We start from the raw sequence: 22,614 nt of genomic DNA, 5'->3' as shown, positions 1-22,614 counted from the left end.
GCTCGAGTGTCAGCTCTGACCTCTTGCACTCATGCAAGGCTCGAAATAAATCAAAGAAGACAACCTTTTCAAGACTTCCCTCTGTTAGGCCTGACTGTTGACTTTGCATCTTGTAACCCTTTTGACCTCAATGCTCCTGTGAGGAATTTTTAGCTGGTAATAAAACAGAATTAAATTTAGTCATAATGGTTCTATATGACCTTTAAAAGCAAATAAGACCATCAGAAATAAGACATTTTTTTATAGTTACTTCATATACCAGCCAAGCGGCAAACTCCGGTCTCAAACGATGAAGCCAATGCGGAAGTGCTATAAACTGCAATACATCGAGAATCCGCTTGAGGCTGGCTGCAGAAACACCGGAAACTACATAGATATGAATGGGAAAAAGACGATCTATGCAGCATTAATAAACATGTTTACAGCCTGGTTCAAAAAACGGCTTGGACCTATGAAGCTAATCTCTCTAATGGCACACACTGTACGGGGGGTGAATTTTTTTCTAACGTGACGGTTCAGAAGATATTAGGATTACGAGTTTTGCCCAAATAAGGACATGACTGACGTGACTCCCGGTCGGGAACACACAACCATTGGCTGAGAGGCTCACACTACGTCACACTCTGCCTGGTTGAGTTCCGCATTACCAATATGGCTGCCGCCGTCGATTTGCTTCAAAACAGCTCTCAGGAACAGATGGGTGACGTCACAGATACTACGTCCATATTTTATACAGTCTATGATACCAGCAGCCTGTTGCACCAGCTGTGCATAAGTTGTGTCCTAAGTTAGGGTGTAAAGTCCACCCTAAACCATACATTGAAACTAGTTAGTTTGTAACTTAAGTTGTGTCATTGTTTGGTTTCACCACATAGACGTATCTATCGGTTCATCTTGACTAGTAGACCGTAATGTCCAAACTAAGCAGAACATTGTCGCACATATGACGTTAACACTTCCAGCAGCCAATCAGAGGAAAGCACCATTTTTGATGCATTGTTATCTTTCGTGCCTAATCGTCTCTGAACTGACCAACAGCTGAAACAAACTAAAGTAAGGTGATAACTATAGCCTAAAGCCTTAATCTACGGTGTGTATGATAACAGTGATATAGAGTGGTAAAATTATCAACTACAACATATATTAATACTCAGGAGCGCAAATCTTGGTCATCAAAGCTGGGAGAAACCTCTGTATCACCTCATCCTCCACATCATCCCACCTTTCAAAACGATACGCCATGGCAGCCGATATACTCTACACAGGACTTTACACTTACTGGAGCTAAGTGTAAGAATTACGTTGGAACTTAGGCTAACGTTGGAACTATCTCAGCTGGTGCAACGTCCAAAACGTTAGTAGAGTGTAAACTCCATCCTAAATGAGAAATTACGTTCAAACTAGGCTACGTTTAAGCTTACTCACACCTGTTCTGTCAGAAAACACTTCTTAGGTTTTTGCTTCTTTAGCTGTTTTTAAATAAACTATCCTTCCATGGTACATTTACACATGTATTACTTTCTAGAGGCTGTAGGTCTAATTGTCTTTTTGTTCACTGGCTGAGCTTTTCGCCTCATCGTAACCTTACAATCAATTCCCCCGATCTAGATTTTGACCCTGTGTATTTCTGTTTCTGCCTCGACCTGACCTCGGGACCTTGTTTGGGTGCATGGTTTATTAACAGACCTTCATTTTTAACATCAACCTTGGAGTATACTCCGGCAAAATGACTGATAAGACCATAAAGAAATAAATAAATAAATGCATGTTTAAAAACTAGGGTGACAGATGCCATACAGACATACAACATATATATAATCCATGTGAAAAAGGTTTATATCAGCATTTCTGTATTTTGTCATCAGTTATGTAATGTAATTGCAAAATGTTTCATCAGCTCAACTTTTCCAATTAAGAACATAAACTGTTTCATCATGAAGAGCACATTAATTTATGAAATATTATCAAATATCATTGAGAAAAAAATTATGGTAAAACTTCCCTAAAAGTAAGATTTTAATGAAAGGACAAAGAGGTCAAATGTTTTCTTTCTTTTGTTGCTGACAAGGCTAATTGTTGTCATCATTGTGTTTCCATCCCACAGTCCCATCTCACTGCCAGGGGAAACTCAGGTGTTAATTGGATTGATGTGTTAAACCGTATTTCCTGCATGCGACGCCTGTCTTTTACACCAGGGGACTGACGTCTATGAATCCGTTTAGTGCCTTCAGTAAAGTTTGGACAGCCCCCCTCCGCCCCCTGGTTAGGTTCAATCTAATCCTGTGTTTAAGCTCCCAGTAAATAGTCATAAAGCCAGAAATAGCCCTGATTGAGCTTCATCATCCCTCTCTCACTCATATAAATAAACACACACGCATTTGTGCTCAGTGATCTGTTCAAGCACGTGCCCATCCACATGCGAGCCGTTCCCCTCACACACAAACCTTGACATCCTTTATTTGTCTTCCTTTACACACAAACACACAGTCTGTCGATATTGAATTGCGTCCCAACTTTTTGTGCTCTAACACATGAGCGCACATCACATTTCTCTCTTCTTGTCCTTGTTTATCTGACATGCTACATCAGATCCCTGGCAGCCCAGGCTCCATTTAGACTTCCATTTAGAGTGACAATGATGAATTATTAAAAACATCAGGGAAATTTTCTTCTCAGGCTCTTTTCATAAAAATTGAGAGGAATGGAGAAATTATTATTACCCCAATCATTTCTGAGACTCCCAGCTATTAAAACATTAAAACAAAGCATGTGAGAAGCTTGTGCGTGATGGAAAAACAGGTAATACATGCATGCAGGGAGGCACACAATGACTGAACCAAACAAGGAGTTTTGTGAAATGGAAATAGGGAGACTGATGGGAGCTTCTGAAAAGGCTAATCCTCACGAATAAATACACATTTCTGTCTGGCAGGAGAAGATGAGAGGTCTGTTTTCATATAAACATGTCCTGATGTAAAAGGCTGATGATCCAGTTTTGAAAATGTGTAAATGCTCATGGTACCAGAGGTCACTGTAGCACTTTTTCAGCACAACAACACACCTATAACAACCCTATGCCACACTTCCTTCTTAAAGCTGCCAAGCTTGACTTTCTTCCAGTAAATGTCTCATTGCGTGCTTGTATTTCTTAAAACATAGCATGCAGGACATTGTGTTATGAACCACTTCCCTTTTAGGATGTTAGGGTAAGTACACAGCTGTTTTTTGAATGTAAAATGTCTAGTTTTGCTGCATTCTTTGGTGTATTTATTAAGGTAAGAGAAAAGGTATAAATAAACCCACAAAGCTACATTGTACTTGATTCTTTTTCGCTATAGTTGATTGGTCTTCAAATGCACTTTCCTGGCTTACCCCGTCCACTGCACTCACTTCAAGTTTAATGATCAGCTCAGGTGCAACCCCTGAATTTTGTACAAGTGAGCACTTGAGAGTAATGGTCTGCTGTTTGTAGGGCAAATTTAACTGAAGCTAGCCTCTCAGCCCATGCCATTGTAATGCACTTCACTTAAATCTAGGCTGGGGAACTTGGGGGGGGGGGGATGCAGGAGTAAGCTATATTTTAAAAGTGGCCGCTCCCCCCTAAACACTTAAAGGTATTGCTACAAGAGGCACAGCACAGGGTTTGCATCTTGTGAAACTAACTCACTTGCTTTAGTTAAAGAAGAATGCACTACCAGAGTGCTCTCAGATTGGTGGATACATATGTAGACACCTAGTTGGAAAGGCTTATTATTCTATTTATTGATTGCTGTCTGGATGAGGAGAGAACAAACATATAAAACATGTAATATTAAAAATGAGTAGCCTAAAGTACTTTAAGCTGTACAGCAATGTCAAAGTTACCATGTCCAAGTTTTTTGTGTGGTGCATGGCATCATTACAGCCATTTAGCCCAGCAAGCAATGTCCAAAGGCATGAAATAGAACAAAATGAACTAAATATGGGGTGAGAATTTACATGATCAACATGATAAAACGGTCAAAACAAAACAAAATCTGATAAATCCTAAACTTAAGAGTTTTGGTTGTGAGTATAATTTCTCCTGAATGTTCTACACCTGCTGACTGCCAGCCTGACTTCATCACACTCAGAACTTGGATGTGTTTTAAAGCCATCATCACAGGGACAATCAGGGGATGCGATTGGCGCCAGGAAATAATTTAAATGTGCTGACTCAAACAGATGGCTGGTGTGTACAGTGTTTGCACATAAATAGGGATTGGATCGTCGTGTACTGTCGAGCCAGAACAAACAGCAGGCGTCCCTCTCCAGTCTGCAGGTGCACATGCACGACTTACATCCCGACAATAAGTGCTGAGTCAACCAGACATAGATTAGCATTCAGCCTACAGTGCTTCGTGATATGCAGACACAGCAGAGACTTTAATGCACTGACAAGGCACTGGTGTTTAAAGTTTCCAAAAAAAGAGAGGCGATAATAATTTGAGCTTTCCAAAAGTCACAGACTGAGAGGAATGTCTCATTTAGCCAAAAACGGAGAAACGTTAGATAAAAATCACTGAGAGGGAAAGGAAAGAGACTACAGTGTCTGTGATGTTAAATTAGGGTGTGACAAAGAACCCACTGCTTGTATCAGCATGAGAATTCACTGCAAGCTAACTGGAAAAAACTATGAGTTTTGATGTATGATCTGAGTGGACTACAAAGAAGTTATCAGGACTATGTCAATCTCTTAGTAAATCATTTCTTTTTTAGAGCCTGTAGACAGACAGGTCTGCTCTTAAAGTACTTTTTATATGTCATAAAATATCATTTATTTTATTCAGTAAGTCCCGAGGCAGGTTTTGGACTAATTCTTTATCAGTGCTCATCTTGAAACTGAAAAAAGGTGCAGAAGAAGAAGAAAGGCATTCTAAAAATCCCTGACCTGAAATATCAAAAAGAAAAGTAAAGCACACCTGAAGAAATTAGCCTTGTGCACGTAAATATAGAAAGATGTACATTATCAAGTACACGTCACATTCAGGCTTTAATGAACTGACGGAGCTCAGACTGAGTGGCACCAACCTTAAGAGGAGGGACAGGCTGAGGCCTGTTGTGTTTGTCCAGGGAGATGAAGGTGAAGAAGGCAGAGACCGCACGGTATTTCCCTTTCTCTGCCTCCATCAGTGACGCTGCATCCACAAACACTTCAATTTCCATTGACTTATTACTGACGAATGTGAACCGCCCTGTCACCGTCACCACAGAGCCTTGAAGAGACAAGAAAAAAGAGGAGACAAGTCGTAAATTCAAAGTGCTCTGACCCTCAGCCTTCCAGAGAAGTTTTATTATGATGTGGATTTCAAATAAGGAAGCTGTGGGAGAGTTTGAGGGACACAAAACTTGTAAATTACCTGAAAACTCTTGATGAAGAAAATTATATTCTCGAAGATGAAATCAAACTATAGAGTAGAGCTGCATGCAATTAACACAATTTCATCAGTATGACATTATGAGCAAAGATTTATTCATCTGTTCTTTAAAATGTTATGGAGTCTTTTAATGCCTTTACTCAGAGGACAGGTCTGTGTACAGGAAACTGGAGAGAGAAAGTGGGGGATGAAATGCAGCAAAGAGCTGCGGGTCAGATTTGAGCCTGGGCTGCCTGCTTGGAGGAGAACTGCCTCTGTACATAGAGTGCACAAATGAACTACTGAGGCAAACCAGCTCCCCCCAAAAGTCAGAAATAGCCTAAATGAGAGAAACCGTTTCATACAAACATGCAATGCTCAATCAACATGCTTATATCTTACCTATGGATGGAGGCATGGCTATATTGGCCATACACAGGGTTCCCACTCTTTTCCAGAGATAATTTTCCAGGACATTTCCAGGACATTTTCATTTATGATCAAGCTGGTATGACAGTCTAAATTTTGTTCCTAATTTAGTTCCTAAATAGTCTACTATGTTCCTCTCAGTGGAAGTCTACATTGAAAGACATGTAGTCTATGGCTATCAATGAAATCATCTCTTACATACTTAAAAATTATGGCAAATGATAATAGAATAATGCAACCACAGATGTACAGCACTTCACTTTTAAAGTGCAGCCAAGTAACAATTATGGGCAACTCTCATCTCAGCTTTCTCTTTTCTCAAAAAATTATAAAATGAGCTAAGTTAAAAAACAAAAGAGCCTGCAAAGGAATCAGGAAGCTGCCTTACTGAAATAATTAAATAATAATAATGATCAGAGGATCAGTGCATTAATGACCTAAATAGATCTGAATGACAAAAATGGCCACAAATGTTTCTCAACTCAACTCAAACTCAAAATATACCTGCTTAATCATGATATTCTTCCTGCTTAGTGGTCGATATAAAACAAAGCAAATGTCACGTTTTTTTATTTGAGTTACCGTAAACTCTGACAAAATCGCACCGGTGTAAAGACGCACTCTGTATTTGAAGATCTCTCAGACATTTAAAAAAATGTAAACTGTCTTCCTGTGTGGCGATGTCTATTTATGATCAGTGATGTCTACAACGTGGAGTTTCTGTGCAGCTGTGTCGCTCTTTTTGTTCCGTTTGTTTTCACTATCGGGAGTTTGCACTCCTGCTAGCTAGAGCAGGGGTTCTCACACTTTTTGGAGCCAGGGACCCCTAACAGGTGACAAAATTGTCCAAGGCCCCCTCATAATTGTAACACAGATTAAGCACATTAGTGATGTGTCATGATCAAAAGCTGTGGCTCTGAGAGCCGGTGCTTTATAGTGAATCAGATGAGCCGGCTCGCATCAAGAGAGAGCCGGCTCCCAGTTTTTTCCTTTTGCTGCTTAGCTCTCACAGTGCTCAGCCACAGCTCTGCTCACAGCAGAAATTTGTTTTGATTAGTCAGCATGGCGGCCATGAAGCCAATCACATGTGAGGATATAGGTTATGGATGATGGAGGGGAGGCTGTGTATCCTGGCTACACCTGTTCCTTCAGAGAAAGTCTTCTTGAAGACCGGGCAAATACTCACTGAGAGGAGAAATCGGATCAGCCCATCCAAGCTGAGGCATCCGATTTTTCTCAATGCCAACCTGAGGACATTAATAATGTTTGCTCCAGTTTGGTTCTGGTTCTGTTTGCATGAGTTTGGTTCTTGTTCTGGTTCTGTTTGCTCAAATTTGGTTCTGGTTCTGTTTGCTTGAGTCGGTTCTGGTTCACTTCTGGTTCGCTTCTGGTTCGGTACTGATCACAACCCTAACCCTAACCCCAAAAACAACCCTAACCCTATCCCGAATCACAACCGTAACCCTAACCCTATTAACAACCCTAACCCTAATCACAACCCTAACCCTAATCACAACCCTAACCCTAATCACAACCCTAACCCTAATCACAACCCTAAGCCTAATCAAAACCCTAACCCTTACCCTAATCACAATCCTAACCCTAACCCTAACCATAACCCTAATCCTAACCCTGACCCTAATCACAACCCTAATCATAACCCTAATGCTAACCCTAATCACAACCCTAACCATAATCACAACCCTAACCCTAACCCTAATCACAACCCTTAACCTAACCCTAATCACAACCCTAACCCTAACCCTAATCACAACCCTTAACCTAACCATAATCACAACCCTAACCCTAACCCTAATCACAACCCTAACCCTAACCCTAATCACAACCCTAACCCTAATCACAACCCTAATCCTAACCCTTACCCTAACCCTAATCACAACCCTAACCCTAATCCTAACCCTAACCACAACCCTAACCCTAATCACAATCCTAATCCTAACCCTAACCCTAACCCTAGGATCAGGGTGAGAATGGTTTTGTAAAAGAATAAATGCACAAAATTGGGCAATTGTAAGGCTTGTCATAAAAACACTGTACTTTGGGTTTTCAATACAAACCATTATTTTTTGCAAAGTTAAGGTCAAACATACGGCTACAAAAGATCCTAAATTAAGAGCCGTTCGGGAGTCGAAAGAGCCGGCTCGTCTTTGGGAGCCGAGTTAAAAGAGCCGGCTCTCTGAAAAGAGCTGAACTTCCCATCACTAAAGCAGATGCTGACTACTATTTGCACTCTTAGTTTCCCTTGGAACTATTTGTATTGTAAAACGTATCAATGTAAATACTTCAGACCTGTACCATAGTGATAAACAGATAACCCTTCAATTTGAATCAAGTAAATACCACTTGTATACTTTAAAACAGAGGGTCATTTCATTGCTTGTGGACTCAACATGACAGCATTTATACTTTTCAAGTAATTGATCTTAAACGCTTTCAGAAAATTAACAGTAGCAAGACTCACATATCCCTTGAGCCACCAAATGGTATCATAACAATGGTGTATATTGTGTATTTATTAGAAATGAATTCAAATTATTTCACAGACCCCCCCCACTATGGTTCGCGGACCCCCAGGGGTCCCAGGACCCCACTTTGAGAACAACTGAGCTAGAGTACGGTAATTGAGCTCTCAGCCTGCAGAGAAAGTTGTGAGGCACAGACCCCCAAGCTCTCTGCCCAACTCCGCTGGTCACACTATAACTTAAATATAAGACTCTTTGAATCAAAAGAGCACTCCACAAGGTTAATGTACCATAAAACATAAACAATATACCCCCGTTTTCTGTGAATGCATGATTATGAAGTGAAGGAGAAAAAAATGTGAAAACAGTTGCGCAGTGTCGCTGTCTTTTCCAGCACAGCATGCACTCAACTTTCAATGAATGGGGATGTGTTTTTTTAATAGGGTCAGGTCGCACACAGCCATGTTGGAATAATTTTCAAGGCCTATATGTGATTTTCCAGGATATTTTACTTTTTCTCCCATTTTCCAGGTGTTTTCCAGTACTGGAAAACTCCAGGTTTTCCAGGTTTTCCAGGATGCTTGGGAACCCTGCATACAGGCAAACTAGTCCCAGTTTAAAGGTGGAAAAAACAATGCTCTGTTTTTTTGGGGGATTCAGGAGAAACATGTTGCAAACACAAGCAAACCAACTTAAGTAATTGTGAGTTTTAGCTAATATACAATCTTTAAATGCAATTTATTTATCCCATCTCATATTATTATCGCAATCTTGAACAATGTAATCACATAACATGTTTTTCTCATACCATGCAGGGCTACTAAAGAGCTTCTATTACATATAACTGGCTATGGGCTGAACCTTACACAAGCTGGTACAGAGATTCATTCAGCCTGGGACACCTCTGGATCTGCTCTTGCAATCTACTTCACATGGTTGCATCATGAACTTGTTGAAGTCAGTTCCACTGAGAGAGTCCGCAGAGCGAGGCATGCTGATGATCTCTGGCTGTAAGAATTGAAAATCTACAGCCAACCAATCGACCCAGCTGCATGTTTTTTTTAGATTTATAAAAAGTAGAAATGAAGTCAGCCAGAACAACTGAGAATGTAAAGACGTTAAATTGCGTTTACCTAAAACCCCTTTTTAACATTCATAATTGTGTATTAATGAGGACATGTCGGTCCTCTGTAGCAGAACATTTCATACAGTTCTCCTGCTTTTGAATTCAACCTGAGCCGTGGTTAAGTCATCTAATGCATCTGAGTCATCAAAATGTGTGCTCTTATTCTTTAGTCAATGCAGAGAGGTGGGGAGAAAACAGTCAACTAATAGAATCAGGCATTTCTGATGTGTTTCTTTATTCTCTTTGATGTGCTGGTACTGTGTTATTACTGCTGTTGCCATAGAGATGAGGGTAGAGGGTGCTCTACGTCTGAGACACATTTTAAGTATGTGACTGAGATCTTATGAAACCACCAAAGTCACCAAATACTAATAATAATAACAATAACAATAACAATAACTAACAACAACAACAACAACAACAATAATAATAATAATAATAATAATAATAATAATAATAATAATAATAATAATAATAATAATAATAATAATAATAATAAAATGTGTTCATCAAAAATAAAAAAAACAAGACTTTATAAAAGAACACTGTGCAAATCTATAAGTATTAGATCATTTGTTTTTTTAGTGACCACAACCCTTCTAGATTTTGTAACATGTTTTGAAGATATTTAACCAACTTTTTTAATTATTTGGTCTTGTTGGAAAGGTTGAGTGCAACTTTAAGAGAGCTACAGGTATTCACAACACATAAGGTAAATATTTCTTTGGTTAAATTGATCTCCTGTGAGGAGTTTCTGGATAAAATGTTGACTGTAATCTGTAAATGTTTTTTTTGGTTTAGGTTGTTGTTGGTTGTAAGGCTCCGTTTTATTAAGTTTCGGACATGTCCCTGAAAATAGAACCTTCAGCACTAGGAAAGACCCCTGAAGACTTTAGACAGTCATACTTCTAATATATTCCTCTGGTCATAAAGCGGAAAACAGTATTTCTTGGTATTTTCTAAACAAAGAAACACACTTAACAATCCCACAGAAGGAAAAGACAAGAAGCATTAAATAACGTACTACGACAAAACATGAAAAAGATGAACTAATCCGGTCTACATTTGTTAGTTGATTGGTTTGTTGAGCATTTTTCTGTGTTCTGTTTTTAATCAAATTTATCTTAATTTCCATTTTTTTTTCTTTTTGTCTCATTATTAAAATGTATCTTGTAAGATTAAATTTAAGAAATACTTTAAGTTATTCAAAAGACACATATAATTAGTGGACATTTACATAACTTTGTATCAATTGGAATCTTATTGCTTAACATTATATTAAAGCTCCAGTGAGGAATTTTCAGCTGAGTATGAAAAAGACTGAAATTAATACTGATGCCTATTTATGTGCTACAAAAGCAAATAAAGCCATCAGCAACACAACTCATCATTTATATACTTACTTTTAATGCATGAAACACACAAACAATCCCTGCCATCAGGAGCCAAATTATGAAACCAATCAAATCCTGTCCTGCCGTTCTGCCCGCCTCCTGCACGTACATTTCATGTTTGTTTGTGTTTTTAACTTTCACTACGTTTTCCATCTACCAACCCTAGCTTTAAGACACTTCTGCAGATCTGAAGTGTAACTTTTTCTCCATGGAATGCAATTTTCAAAGATAGATGACTGTAAAGCTGTTGTTAAACAATTTCAGTCACAGTTTAAACTGCACAAAGGTATTAAACTGTAAAACTTAACTGAAGGCTGGGAATCTTCTCCTTCTATCAGATGGATGTTACGACATTATGTCACCCTCATCAGAGATCTTACATGACATAATCGTGATTATAAATCCCACTGTGTGATTAAGTGTTCTGACTGTGATGTAACTCAACACCCATTGAATGTGTATGTTGTTGTTTTTTCTTTTGCATGTTACCACCAATAGCATTCAGGTAAACCAGAGATATTAAGCTTACTGGGGCATGCTCTGTTGAATGACATTAAACAAAACAAAGAGCTCTGATGAGATCTAGTGATTTGAAAAAAAAAACCCTTCATGGTTAATATTTGATGAATACAGGAAGTAGGTCTGCGACTACAGTACTGAAGGTCAGACAAGTCTCATCTCTGTGGAGACATTTGATAAAGCTCATCAGCTGTGAAGAGGGTCCACGCCAAGGCTTCTTGTTGGGCGCACTAAACTGAGAATTTAATACCTTTAAGATGTGCTTTTGAAGCTACAGCCTGAAGCCTGCAAGCATGAGCAGAGTTAAGGTTTTTCTGATGCTCTTTCTATTCCTGGAGATTACATTTTTTGCATTATCAAGAGGCTGAAACAGGCTACAAACGCAGTGAAACAAAGCAAAATAAGGTAAAGTAGTACTTCTGAAGTAACACAATTCTTTTGTTGCACAGAAAATGCCTCATATTCAGGACACATAATGATCTTTTACTCCACTGTACCACAGCAATGACTCCAAAGTACCTCAGCGTACTGCTATTACTATAAATCTCCTTTTCTTCCTGTTTATATGCCTTTCTTCCAAATCATGTACCTCTGAGCACATTGCTGTTGTAGATGGTTAAGAAGATCACTGACCAAACACTGCAGCAGTACTTTATGGCCAACACATCACTGATATTTGTTCAGTGCCATAATAACACAAAATGTTGTTGAGTAAGACATTGCACTTGCCTTACACAAAGTCTGTGGTAAGGAGGGGAAACAAGAACACTTCACTGTGTAGGCGAAGAACAAGAAAAGACACTAATGAACAAGTGACTCACAAGCTATGACATGAATGTAGCCATTTTCTAATGTTTGACGGCTCAGTGTAGCTCCCCAGCTCTAACCAGGCATGAGTTAATTCAACATCACAACAATACAGGGGCATGCATTTGATCTGACAACATGCCAAACATGTTGCAGACAAGATAATCATATACTAAAGGAGACAAATACTAAAACCTTAACAGCAAAACAAAGTAGTGTTTGTGCTCATGGAAGTGTAAGACACTTTATGGAGTGATAAGAAGCTAAATAACGCATTATATATTATTTAACTGGTCTGTTAAATCTTAGATAAAGTATTTTCAAATACTTTTTATTGCATTCCCTGTAAATAGCAAATGCTACTAATTTTTAAAATGTATCCTTTAATACCTGTCATCCATCCCTCTATTATCCATGTCTTCATTAACCAAGTATTACTGCATGTATTACTGTGATGTGTTCAATTAGGATGTTTCTTCTTAAATTACTTTAGGTTTGCTCTGCTTTTGCATTGATGATACATTATGCGCTATTATTCATCACCATCACAGTTCACTGTTAAACAATTTGAAGGCATCGGTATTATAAAACAAAATTAATCCACGTTTTTTTAAAGGCATATTTTTCTGCAGCACGACAAAAAAGAGATTATTTTACTTAGTAAACATCTGGACTCTTTGTCGACTTCTAACAAGGCAAAGAAAACATTTGATTTTCATTCTGTGCTCTTTCCTCTGATGATATTTGTTTAAATTGTCAAACAGCCCTTCTGCTGACGAATCCCACAAGACTCAAAATATGTGCAATTAGTGAAGTGGACTGTTCAGGCTAGACACAGTGGGACCTCCAAAAAACTCAGAAACAAATCATCTGAACATCCTCCCCATGAGCCCTGTGCAGAGACAGACCTCTGTCTGTGTAACGTTTCAGAAGTTCTGACTTATCTTAACAACAATTTATTTTTCTGTCCATGAACCCACTGTGTCTACTTTTTCACCTCAAGACTAGATTAAGAATGAAAAGAGTGCTAAGGCTTCTTAAGTTACCGTGGGGCAGACTGAATAATTCATTTAGATGTATTTTGTTGTTTTCTTTCTTTATAAAGATTGTAATATTTGTATTTTGGGGCAGCTGTGGATCAGTGGTGGAGTAAGTGGTCTCTCATACGGAAGGTTGGCGGTTCGATCAGCTCCTGCAGTCACATTCCAAAGTGTCCGTGGGCAAGACGCTGAACCCCAAATTAGTCTTGCTGTTGTTCAGCGGTGTTTGAATGTGTATGAATGATATTAGCTAATACTGATGGTCCTTCACTATAGCAGCTTTGACCATCAGTGAGTGAATGTTGTGTGAATGGGTGAATGTGAGGTGTAGTTTAAAAGCGCTTTGAGTGGTCAGAAAGTCTAGAAAAGCAAGTCCATTTACCACTTTATTGAAATGACGGAGGCAGAGGTGACAATGTCGTCCATGTGACAAAATTCTACCTTAAAAAAGTTTGTGCACTTCAGTGAAGTAATGTGACTAACTCTGACATAAACACTGCACACGGAAAATCAAGCAAGTGTTGTTGTCTTACTTCTAGTAAAAATGACTCATCTAAGTTAATAAAAGCCACATTCACCTGATAAGTCTGGATAAAAGTCTTATTTCAATATATAACTAGAAAAAATAAGACCTGATTTGCCTGTAATGAGTAAAAATATCTGCTAATAGTGGATGCATTCACAACACACAAGTGTTTTTGGTTTTAATATTTTGAAGTTGGTTATCTGGACTTGTCAGGTGAATGTGGCTAATATGACGCTTATTAATGAGATAACTTTTTAAAATAAATAAGATAAAAACATTTGCTAGGTTTTGTCTTTTTTCTCTAAGGACTCACTCATAACTTCTGTTCTTTGCTGGCTTCACCATTGACTTGTTGAATGTTGAACATTGGTGCAACACTTGGAATTTGGAAGCATGATGTCTGTGCTTCAATCAAAGCCTCTCATTGAAACAGTTGGTTTAGATATTTTTTAATTTTTGGCTTTAAATTCTTTAAATTATTTCATATCATGTGAATGTAGCTGGTTGTTAAAACAGGAAACAGGTTTCTGATTAAATTTAGGTCAATCCTACAAACCCAGAGTCACGGGCAGGACTCTGTTTGGATCTTTGACCATTGTTGTCCCAAGAACACCTCAAGTTGTTCAGGAGCACATTAGAAAACCTACTGATGCCTGCATGGAAGGAGCAAATGGAATGACCAAAAGCAACTGAAACATTAGGACATGGTTTTCAGTCAATCTGTGCTGATTTGTTTTCAGGTTCACTGCATACCTAAGGTATGTTTTAAATGTTTAAAGTGGCCCCACCTCCCTCACATCCCTCTTAGCCACCCACTCTAACTCAGGACTCCTTTTGGACCGACTTTATCCTGCTTGAGTAAAGTCTTGTTTATTTGAAAACACAAACACACAGCTCAGGCAGTTGGCTTGAAGCTGACCTGTCACAGTCGTGCTGAGCTTTGAAATATCAAAAAGATCTTTCCACCTCATAAGTCAACAGTGGGGAGAGATGTAGCTTTTTCATTGTTGACATCATATCCTGTAGTAATCAAAACATCTGAGCGTCTGGATTCCATCGTTTACAGCACAAGCACAAACAACACACACACAGAGTAGAGGAATATTGTAAGACATAAATGTGAAGGGCCGTTTTACCCCACTTGGTTAAGACTGCTTTCAGTCCCTGGTGACATGTTTAGATATTACGAGAAAGCTAATGAACACACTGTAAAAACAAATAATCATGTAGTCTGAGCAAGTATGTTGTTTGTCTCTCACATGAACTAAAGCCCAACTGTTGTCAGATGTTTCAGTCTGATACCAACACACACAAATCCTGACCACGGATGTGGCTGAAACTGTAATTTTTTTGAGTTGGAATGGAAATAAACTTTGTATGTAATTTGCGCCCAACTTAGACAATACAAACTTTTTGGAATGGGATTTTCTTCTGCTACATGTTCCACAGACAGAGTTTAGACTAATGTAAAGCACAGAGTCCCTCTCCAGAGAGACCATATGAGAACATAACTTCTAAGTCTCCCCAAGCGCTGTTTTCTTCATTATATGTTCTGCAAACAAAGTTTTCCTGTTGGCGCATACCAGAAAACAAATTCATTAATCCTAGTACAGAGTATGTGTGACAGATCCATTTTGGTCTGCTTTTTTAGGCCTCAAGCAACAACATCCAGTGTTGAAAAATGAAGCCAATGCAGAGGTGCAGAAAACTGCAGTTCCTCAGAGGCTGACTCCAAAAACGAAGAAATCCTCTATATGTCTTAAGTAAAAATGTGAAATTTAATGCATATTTAAACATATTTACAGACTGGGATCTTATGCACGTCCAGCCATTAGCAATGAAAACAGGCCGTTTGTACTAATTGTGAAAAAAAAATCGATTAGTGGTATGCATGAGCCAGGTTAACGCAAAGCATTATATTTAATGGCGGTAGACCCTACCATTACAGGTGCTAACGGCAGGAGTACCGCACCTGTTAGGCTGTTTAAAGGATGGAGGACATCGTGCTTATGATTCACATGAATGAATTAGAACATAATTCTTAGGTAACCTACCAGCAATACTGTGAAGTGAATCCTTCCCAAACAACTCCATTAACAAGTCCTCATCCTTCAATGGGGGAGCAGGTTGTACTCCACCTGAACCACGTTGGTGAAGGTGCTTGTTGCGCGAAGCCGTTTTCATGTTGCTTATTTTATTTTCTAGGTCTTCTACTGTGCGCTCAGAAACACCACACGCATTTACCCGGTTCAAGATCTTAGACCAAACTTTCCCTTTCTCCTTGTGTGTTATCTTTGACGATTTACTTTCTGATAATAGCTGTTTGTTCATTCTATATTCTTGTAATCAAATGTTAATTTCTTCTTCTGCTGAAAAATTGTTTTTTCTTGATCTTCTCTCAGTCACACGGGTACCGCTCACCATGTTTATTGTTGTTTATGCGTAGTAGGCATGCGCAATTCAAATTTGTTGGATAGGGGTTTTCCGGGAGGTTCCCTGGACATACAGTGGGGTGCGAAAGTACGGCATACCAGGAGAAGAACATGCTCCCTACTGTAAAGTTTGGAGGAGGGTCTGTTATGCTTTGGGGTTGTATGGCCGGTACAGGCACTGGAAACCTTCTTAAGGTGGAAGGTCGCATGGATTCGGCCCAATATCAACAGATTCTGGAGGCAAATGTCCAAGACTCTGTCAAGAAGCTGAGGCTAAGGCAGGGTTGGGTATTCCAACACGACAATGATCCTAAACATTCTTCCAAATCGACAAAGGATTACTTAAAGAAAGAAAATACAACATTCTGCAATGGCCATCACAATCCCCAGATTTGAACATAATAGAGAATTTGTGGTATGACCTGAAGCGTGCTGTCTATGCCAGGAGGCCCTCCAATCTCACAAAGCTGGAGGCCTTTTGTAAGGAGGAGTGGTCAAAAATCCCCCCAGCCAGGATCCAGGGACTCATCCAGAGTTATAAGAAACGTTTACAGGCAGTTCTATCAGCAAAAGGGGGTTCTACTAAGTATTGAAGATACTGAAGGGATCGGGTGCCCAAACTTTTGCACCGGTCTGATTTTGTTTCAGAGTTTATTGTACATCCTGATTTAACTCAAATAAGTTTTCATGCTGAAAATGTCTGTATTTCTGTCAGTTATCAGATGTGTGAGAAGCAAGCTGCCACACTGAAGGAAATAGAAAATACAGATGAAAACAACAATTCTTGTTTAGGGTGCCCAAACTTTCGCACCCCACTGTATGATGTTTTGCACCAGCCTCGCTTTCATGGCGCAATTAGTTAATTGGCCAATCATTTGCAGTTGTGCATGCGGCTAATGCTGCTGAATGGGCCGTTCTATAACGGTACGTTAAGACTCATGGTCCCGTTTGTGTTATGGCTGGAAGTGCATACGAGCCCAGGTCAATAGCTTGTTTTTTTATTCGTACACACTGTGCAGTGGTGAAATGTTTTATAATGCGTCCATTGCGATAATATAGAGAATAGGAATTTACATACATTCAAATAATTAGAGCCACGGCTGGACAGGCCGTACAGGTAGGTTGTAGCAGTTTCCCTGGAGGATAAAAGGTCAACTCAGCTCCACATACTTGGCTTGTTTCTAGGTCAGGCTGAGTTAGCATTACTGACCATCGTCACCATCATCCGCCATTGTTTGTCTTCAAAACCACTCATTGGAAACCAATGAGTGACGTAGGCCCTCTAATATACTGATATATGTGGGTGAGGGGATATGTATGGCTCTCCAGCTGTCCTGGCGAGCACTTTAGATTCACTGTTTGTCTAAGGAAGTACTGCCATTAAAACCTTTAGTGCTTTTTAAAAACAAAGCCGTGGTATCAACACTGTGAGCAGTCACCTGTTTCCCCTTATGAGAACCATGGTGAAAAATGGGGTTGTCAAAACCCTCAAATGATTTTTCAGCCAAGAGCCTTAGAACTTTCCACATAAAATCTGAACCTGACGGACGGGCAAGCGATGTGGAACACGTGCCCTTAATGATTTTTCTCTGGAACGGTGAGGACACGTAGCAGGGACAAAGATTGGTAATGGAAAAAAGTTAAATCATAACAAGGATGTGTTTGTCCAGATGAAGTGACAGCCCAACAAAACACAACTTGTCTTGGTTAGTAAAAGTGTGACATCTGTTAACATTGGCTTTAGCCCAGTTTAAAACAGCCCTGTCTAAGGCTGAATTTATAGACTGCTGACATTTTCCACATTATCATAGCTGAGCTTTTTAGAGCATGCAGTTCATTAGTTTGTTGAGGGAAAGAAGTGTAAGACATGCAGCACAGTGAAGGATACTGACATAGCTTCCTGCATCATAATACTAATAATAAGAAGTGGAGTCCCTTTGTCCTGCTCACCTTTTTTGATCTTGCGATGGAAGTTGATGGCATCCACAGAGGCGGTGACAATGTTGCTGTTGCAGTGACGTGCTGCCACAATGCCAGCAACCTCGTCCATCAGCTTCATGGTCACACCTGTTCAAGACACACACACACACACACACACACACACACACACACACACACACACACACACACACACACACACACACACACACACACACACACACACATACACACACACATATAGTTTCACTTTAGTAAGATGTATTACAGCTCCAAACTGCAGAATCAGTCAATACTACTGTCTCTCAATGTTATGGAAAAAGGATAACAAAAGTGAATAGTTATAATAGTGTAACCTTATCCCAATGCTATTTTACATTAATTACTCAAGTTACACAACATAGCCTCTAACATTTTGATCCATTTCTTTATTTCCTTGGAAAAGTAGCCTGACAGAAGAAAAACTATGACTCAACCCGAGAAGGCTTTAGATTTAATGATAATCCGATGTCATCTTATCTCTCACCATCAATAAAATTTCATTATGGTATCTGTTATCAAAATGTTATTAAATAGACTAAACATACAGAAAAGATATATGTAAGAAATAATGGAAAGTGGGCCAGTTATTGGAGCACAGAGGAACCCTGACAGAGTGAAGCAGAGGGGTCTTGTCTCACCATGATTGGGTTCATCCACTATAACAGCTTATTCAATGTACATTATCCCGCTTATCACATGACTCATCACTATCAGAGTATTTGGCATTTACTTTTCTATTTCTCTTTTGTCCATAATAAATACAGTTTTATCCTGTGCTGTGTTCTAAGTGTTAACCTTGTGTGTCAGTTTTGTAGATTCCTCTGTTATTGTCCAAAACTCAATCCTGTGATAACATTTATTTGTGGTCAACTTCCAACCTCAGTTTACAGTATACTGCTAAAAATGCTAAAAAAATTAGTTTAAAGTCAGATCTAACGAAATACGTTTAAAAAAACGCTAAAATACAATGAGATAGTCTGATGAGGTTGAAATTGTCAGAACCAGACAGGAGGTGTCTCTTGAGTTTGAATGGTCGGCCACTCAGGTTCAAGAGTGAACCACATTTGTCATTAAAGCTCCTGTTAGGGACTTTCTGTTTGTGTTGATTTTTGCGCCCCCTGTCTGAAAACTGATACCTCTTACATTTTGTTGATTTTGTTATGTACATGTGTAAGTTGGGATTTTTGACAAAAATTTAATTATTGTCACTCTCAAGCAGAAACCTTGTATCTCCAAAACCACTTCTATCCAGGAAGTTTAAAAAAAACGAAATACTGCATGAGACTCAACCACAAGTTTTATTTTTATACTTTCATCTGTTAGATTTTACAATGCCCACTGACAGACATAAAAGAAGATCAAAAGTATTGATCAATGGAAAGAAAAAGGATTAAATATGGATATACAAGGTTCCTGCCTGACAGCAATGTTATACTTTCTTTTAACAGAGAATTGATCACATCTGCTTCCATTGTGGAAATAGTTATAGAAGGCTGTTTATTCAGAGGGCTATAAATAGTCTCATCTGACACCTACCCCTCTACAGTGGTTACAGACATTAAAGATTAGAATAGGAATACATTATAATACATTATAGGGTTTTTTTTAGATCATAACTATTTATTGATATTATTTGAGTCAGTTTCATATCCAATCAAAAACTCTGTCCCCAGGCTTTAAACTACAAACTGTTGCCGTTAAAAGAACAGCACTCTTACATTCTCTTTAGAAAAATAAACCATCACATTAAATCTAGCTAGTGAGGTGAAACTTTAAGCTTGAAATAGAATCAACTGAGTTCCTGATTTAAACAGAACAAGATACATTTTCACCTCGGGCTAAATTATGCTCCCTTGCTGGTCCTTCAGCAGTACCTTTTCTTTCTCCGTGCTACATCAACCATTTATAGTGGATGCGCTTTTATCACCAAAAAAAAAAGTAAATAAGTACTATTCCAAGTATGCCCCTAAGGTTCACCTTTCTTTTACCTTATCAAATGTTTTTAGCAACCTAAACTTAACCAGTCCCTCATTTTAGAAGGCAGACAACACGGCACTTAGATGAGGTGTTGTGGAATGATCTTATTGGTCATTTTGTTGCTTTAATTTGCAAATCTCTTAGTCTCTCGCTCAATCACCGGCCTTTTTCTTTTTTTTAAAGTGCATCGTACATATTTGGATTACAGTGACAACACAGACTTTGGTTGTGCTGCAGGATAAGTCAGAGAAAGGGCTTGAGGTGAACCATTGCCTCAGCACATGAGATTTGAAATCCACGGCCTCATTTGAGGAAAGCATGTTGATTGTTTACAGCAAGGTTTAGGTTTAGATTGTTAGGCGCAGCATGTTTTGAAGATTTCCAAATGACCGTATGCTCTTTTGTTTTTAAAGATGCTTCGTTAATATTCCACAATGAAAGCTTACCGAAATCTGAACCCCAGTATTTCTCTATGACAGATTAAACTACAAAGACTTTAAAGCCACCTTTCAAACCTACAGGAGGTGAGCATTTGATCATAAAAAGACACATTTTGGGTAGAGTATCACTCATAGATGTGAAAGCACATCAAAAAGTCCATCATCAAAAAGTTAACATAGCACTTTGACAATCCCACACTAAAGCTTTGATTTAAAAATCAAGGGAACACTTTGAGCCAGGAATCAAAGTTGAGTATTACAGCAAGGCTTGACACCCATTATTTATGAAGCAGTAGAACTCACACAGGAGACACAGAGGAATTCTCAAATCCACACCTTCATTTGTCTGCTTGTGCCACACAAGCAGCCTTGGCAGCTTGTGTCATGTGTGGAGGAAGCAGTTGTTTGTGGGTCTCTCTCAAAAAGTGGGACATCTTGTATAGAGTGGATGGGATGGATATGAGACAAGTGAGGAACATGGTGGCATCCGCTTTTAATCTTGTATATGGTGTGTGTGTGTGTGTGTGTGTGTGTGTGTGTGTGTGTGTGTGTGTGTGTGTGTGTGTGTGTGTGTGTGTGTGTGTGTATGTGTGTGTGTGTGTGTGTGTGAGAGAGAGAGAGCATGAGTAATGTGTGTGTTTCTGAACTCATGCTCATTTAAAGATATTAAGACCTTCACTCGACACCTCGATTGCCCCAAACATTTCCTCTGACTTCCTTTTCGTATCTCTCATGTTACAGAAAATCAATAAGTCTGCTTGCTGACGGTTGGTGTGTATCCCAAAAGCTCCCACCATCTGCACTGTGTGGCTCTATTTATGACAGCCAAATGTGTGGGAGTACAAACAGAATGTGCTGCTTGCTCCCAAATGCAGCATTCACTGTAAGAGTGCTCCCACTGACTTGATTAAGAATTAAACATGTCATTACTTTGACATCCTCCCATCCCAAATGGCCTGAGAATCCCTTCCATTTCATTCTGCTGATCATACCAGAGGTTTGTTTGGAAAGTCATCGTGTTCTCTCAAGCTTAGACCTTTCTCAGAGGTATACCAGAGATGTACTTTCAGTTCCACCAGGACACTTTTGATAGTAAAGTGGTGGTTTAAATAAAGGTGATCAGAGGATTAAAAGCACTCTCTGATTAGGGCTACCAATGGGACTATAGCAAGAATGGTGACAACAGCATGTCTGGCTTTAAGCATTTGTTGGCAGGAAAACACATCTCTTCCACATTTAAGCCTGTTGAAGTACATTTTCCAAAACCCATCCTGTCCATCCCCCCCTCCCTCAATCTCCACTCTGTTGTGAAAATTGATGGGATCTCACCTAAGACAGAAAATTTCCCCTGGGTAAAAGGCACAGCAGGCTGCTGCTATCAAAAGCCCGGAGTGGTCGTGTCTGAGCATGTAACACTTAATGGAGAGGGATCATGACTTGACAAGATGATGAAATTGAACGAAAAAGTTGAATTACACTCAACTGAATCTAAACATTTCGATTAAATTGAAAGACACGCACACATGTATGTGTCACTGTGGCCCTTGCCTGAGGCTTCTCAACAGATCACCCATCCATGAGCTGTATTGACTTTCAAAACAATGACAGCTAGCGAAAAGGAAAGTTGGCATTGAAGTCAGTTTAACAAATTGGCTCACTTTGGGGGTAGAACCTCTTCACTGTATTGATTCACTCTTGCCTCTTTTATTAATTGTATTTAGGTACACTGGATGAAATGCAAAAAGGAATAAAATGCAGCATAAAACAGATATCTTATTCAGGAAATGGTGGCACAAAAGATCAACCTAAAATACATTGAATGCCAGTTCTGTTTTGTATCAGTTTGTTTTTTACATAGGCAACTTTATACTTTTACATGATACATCGGTTTACAGGGAAGACTAAAGGAGGATCTTTAAGGTGACCGGCCCCTACCGAAAAAAAAAGCCTTGGATAAAAAAAGACCAAATTGTCATTTTTAGACTTTTGGATCATTGAAGACTACCAAGATTCTGGACACCTAACTAGTCTAAGAAAAAGAGATCATTTGCTCCTCAAGAACAAAACCAAAACTATGCTAAATGCA

At 39.1% G+C, this 22,614-nt stretch overlaps 1 protein-coding gene across 2 annotated transcripts in view; it reads right to left on the bottom strand.

Moving 5' to 3' along the window:
- acot7 (acyl-CoA thioesterase 7) overlaps window positions 1–22,614 on the bottom strand; it is a 66,805-nt gene that overhangs the window by 8,835 nt on the left and 35,356 nt on the right. For both annotated transcript variants that reach the window (XM_034695383.1, XM_034695385.1), the window contains 2 exons: window positions 18,082–18,198; window positions 5,050–5,234 (listed from right to left, as the gene is read on the bottom strand). In XM_034695383.1, the coding sequence (XP_034551274.1) occupies window positions 5,050–5,234; window positions 18,082–18,198 (302 nt within the window). The remainder of the gene's footprint in view (window positions 1–5,049; window positions 5,235–18,081; window positions 18,199–22,614) is intronic.

Source organism: Notolabrus celidotus, chromosome 11, assembly GCF_009762535.1.
Source record: "Notolabrus celidotus isolate fNotCel1 chromosome 11, fNotCel1.pri, whole genome shotgun sequence".
Taxonomy (NCBI): domain Eukaryota; kingdom Metazoa; phylum Chordata; class Actinopteri; order Labriformes; family Labridae; genus Notolabrus; species Notolabrus celidotus.
This window is presented reverse-complemented; position numbering and strand designations above follow the sequence as displayed.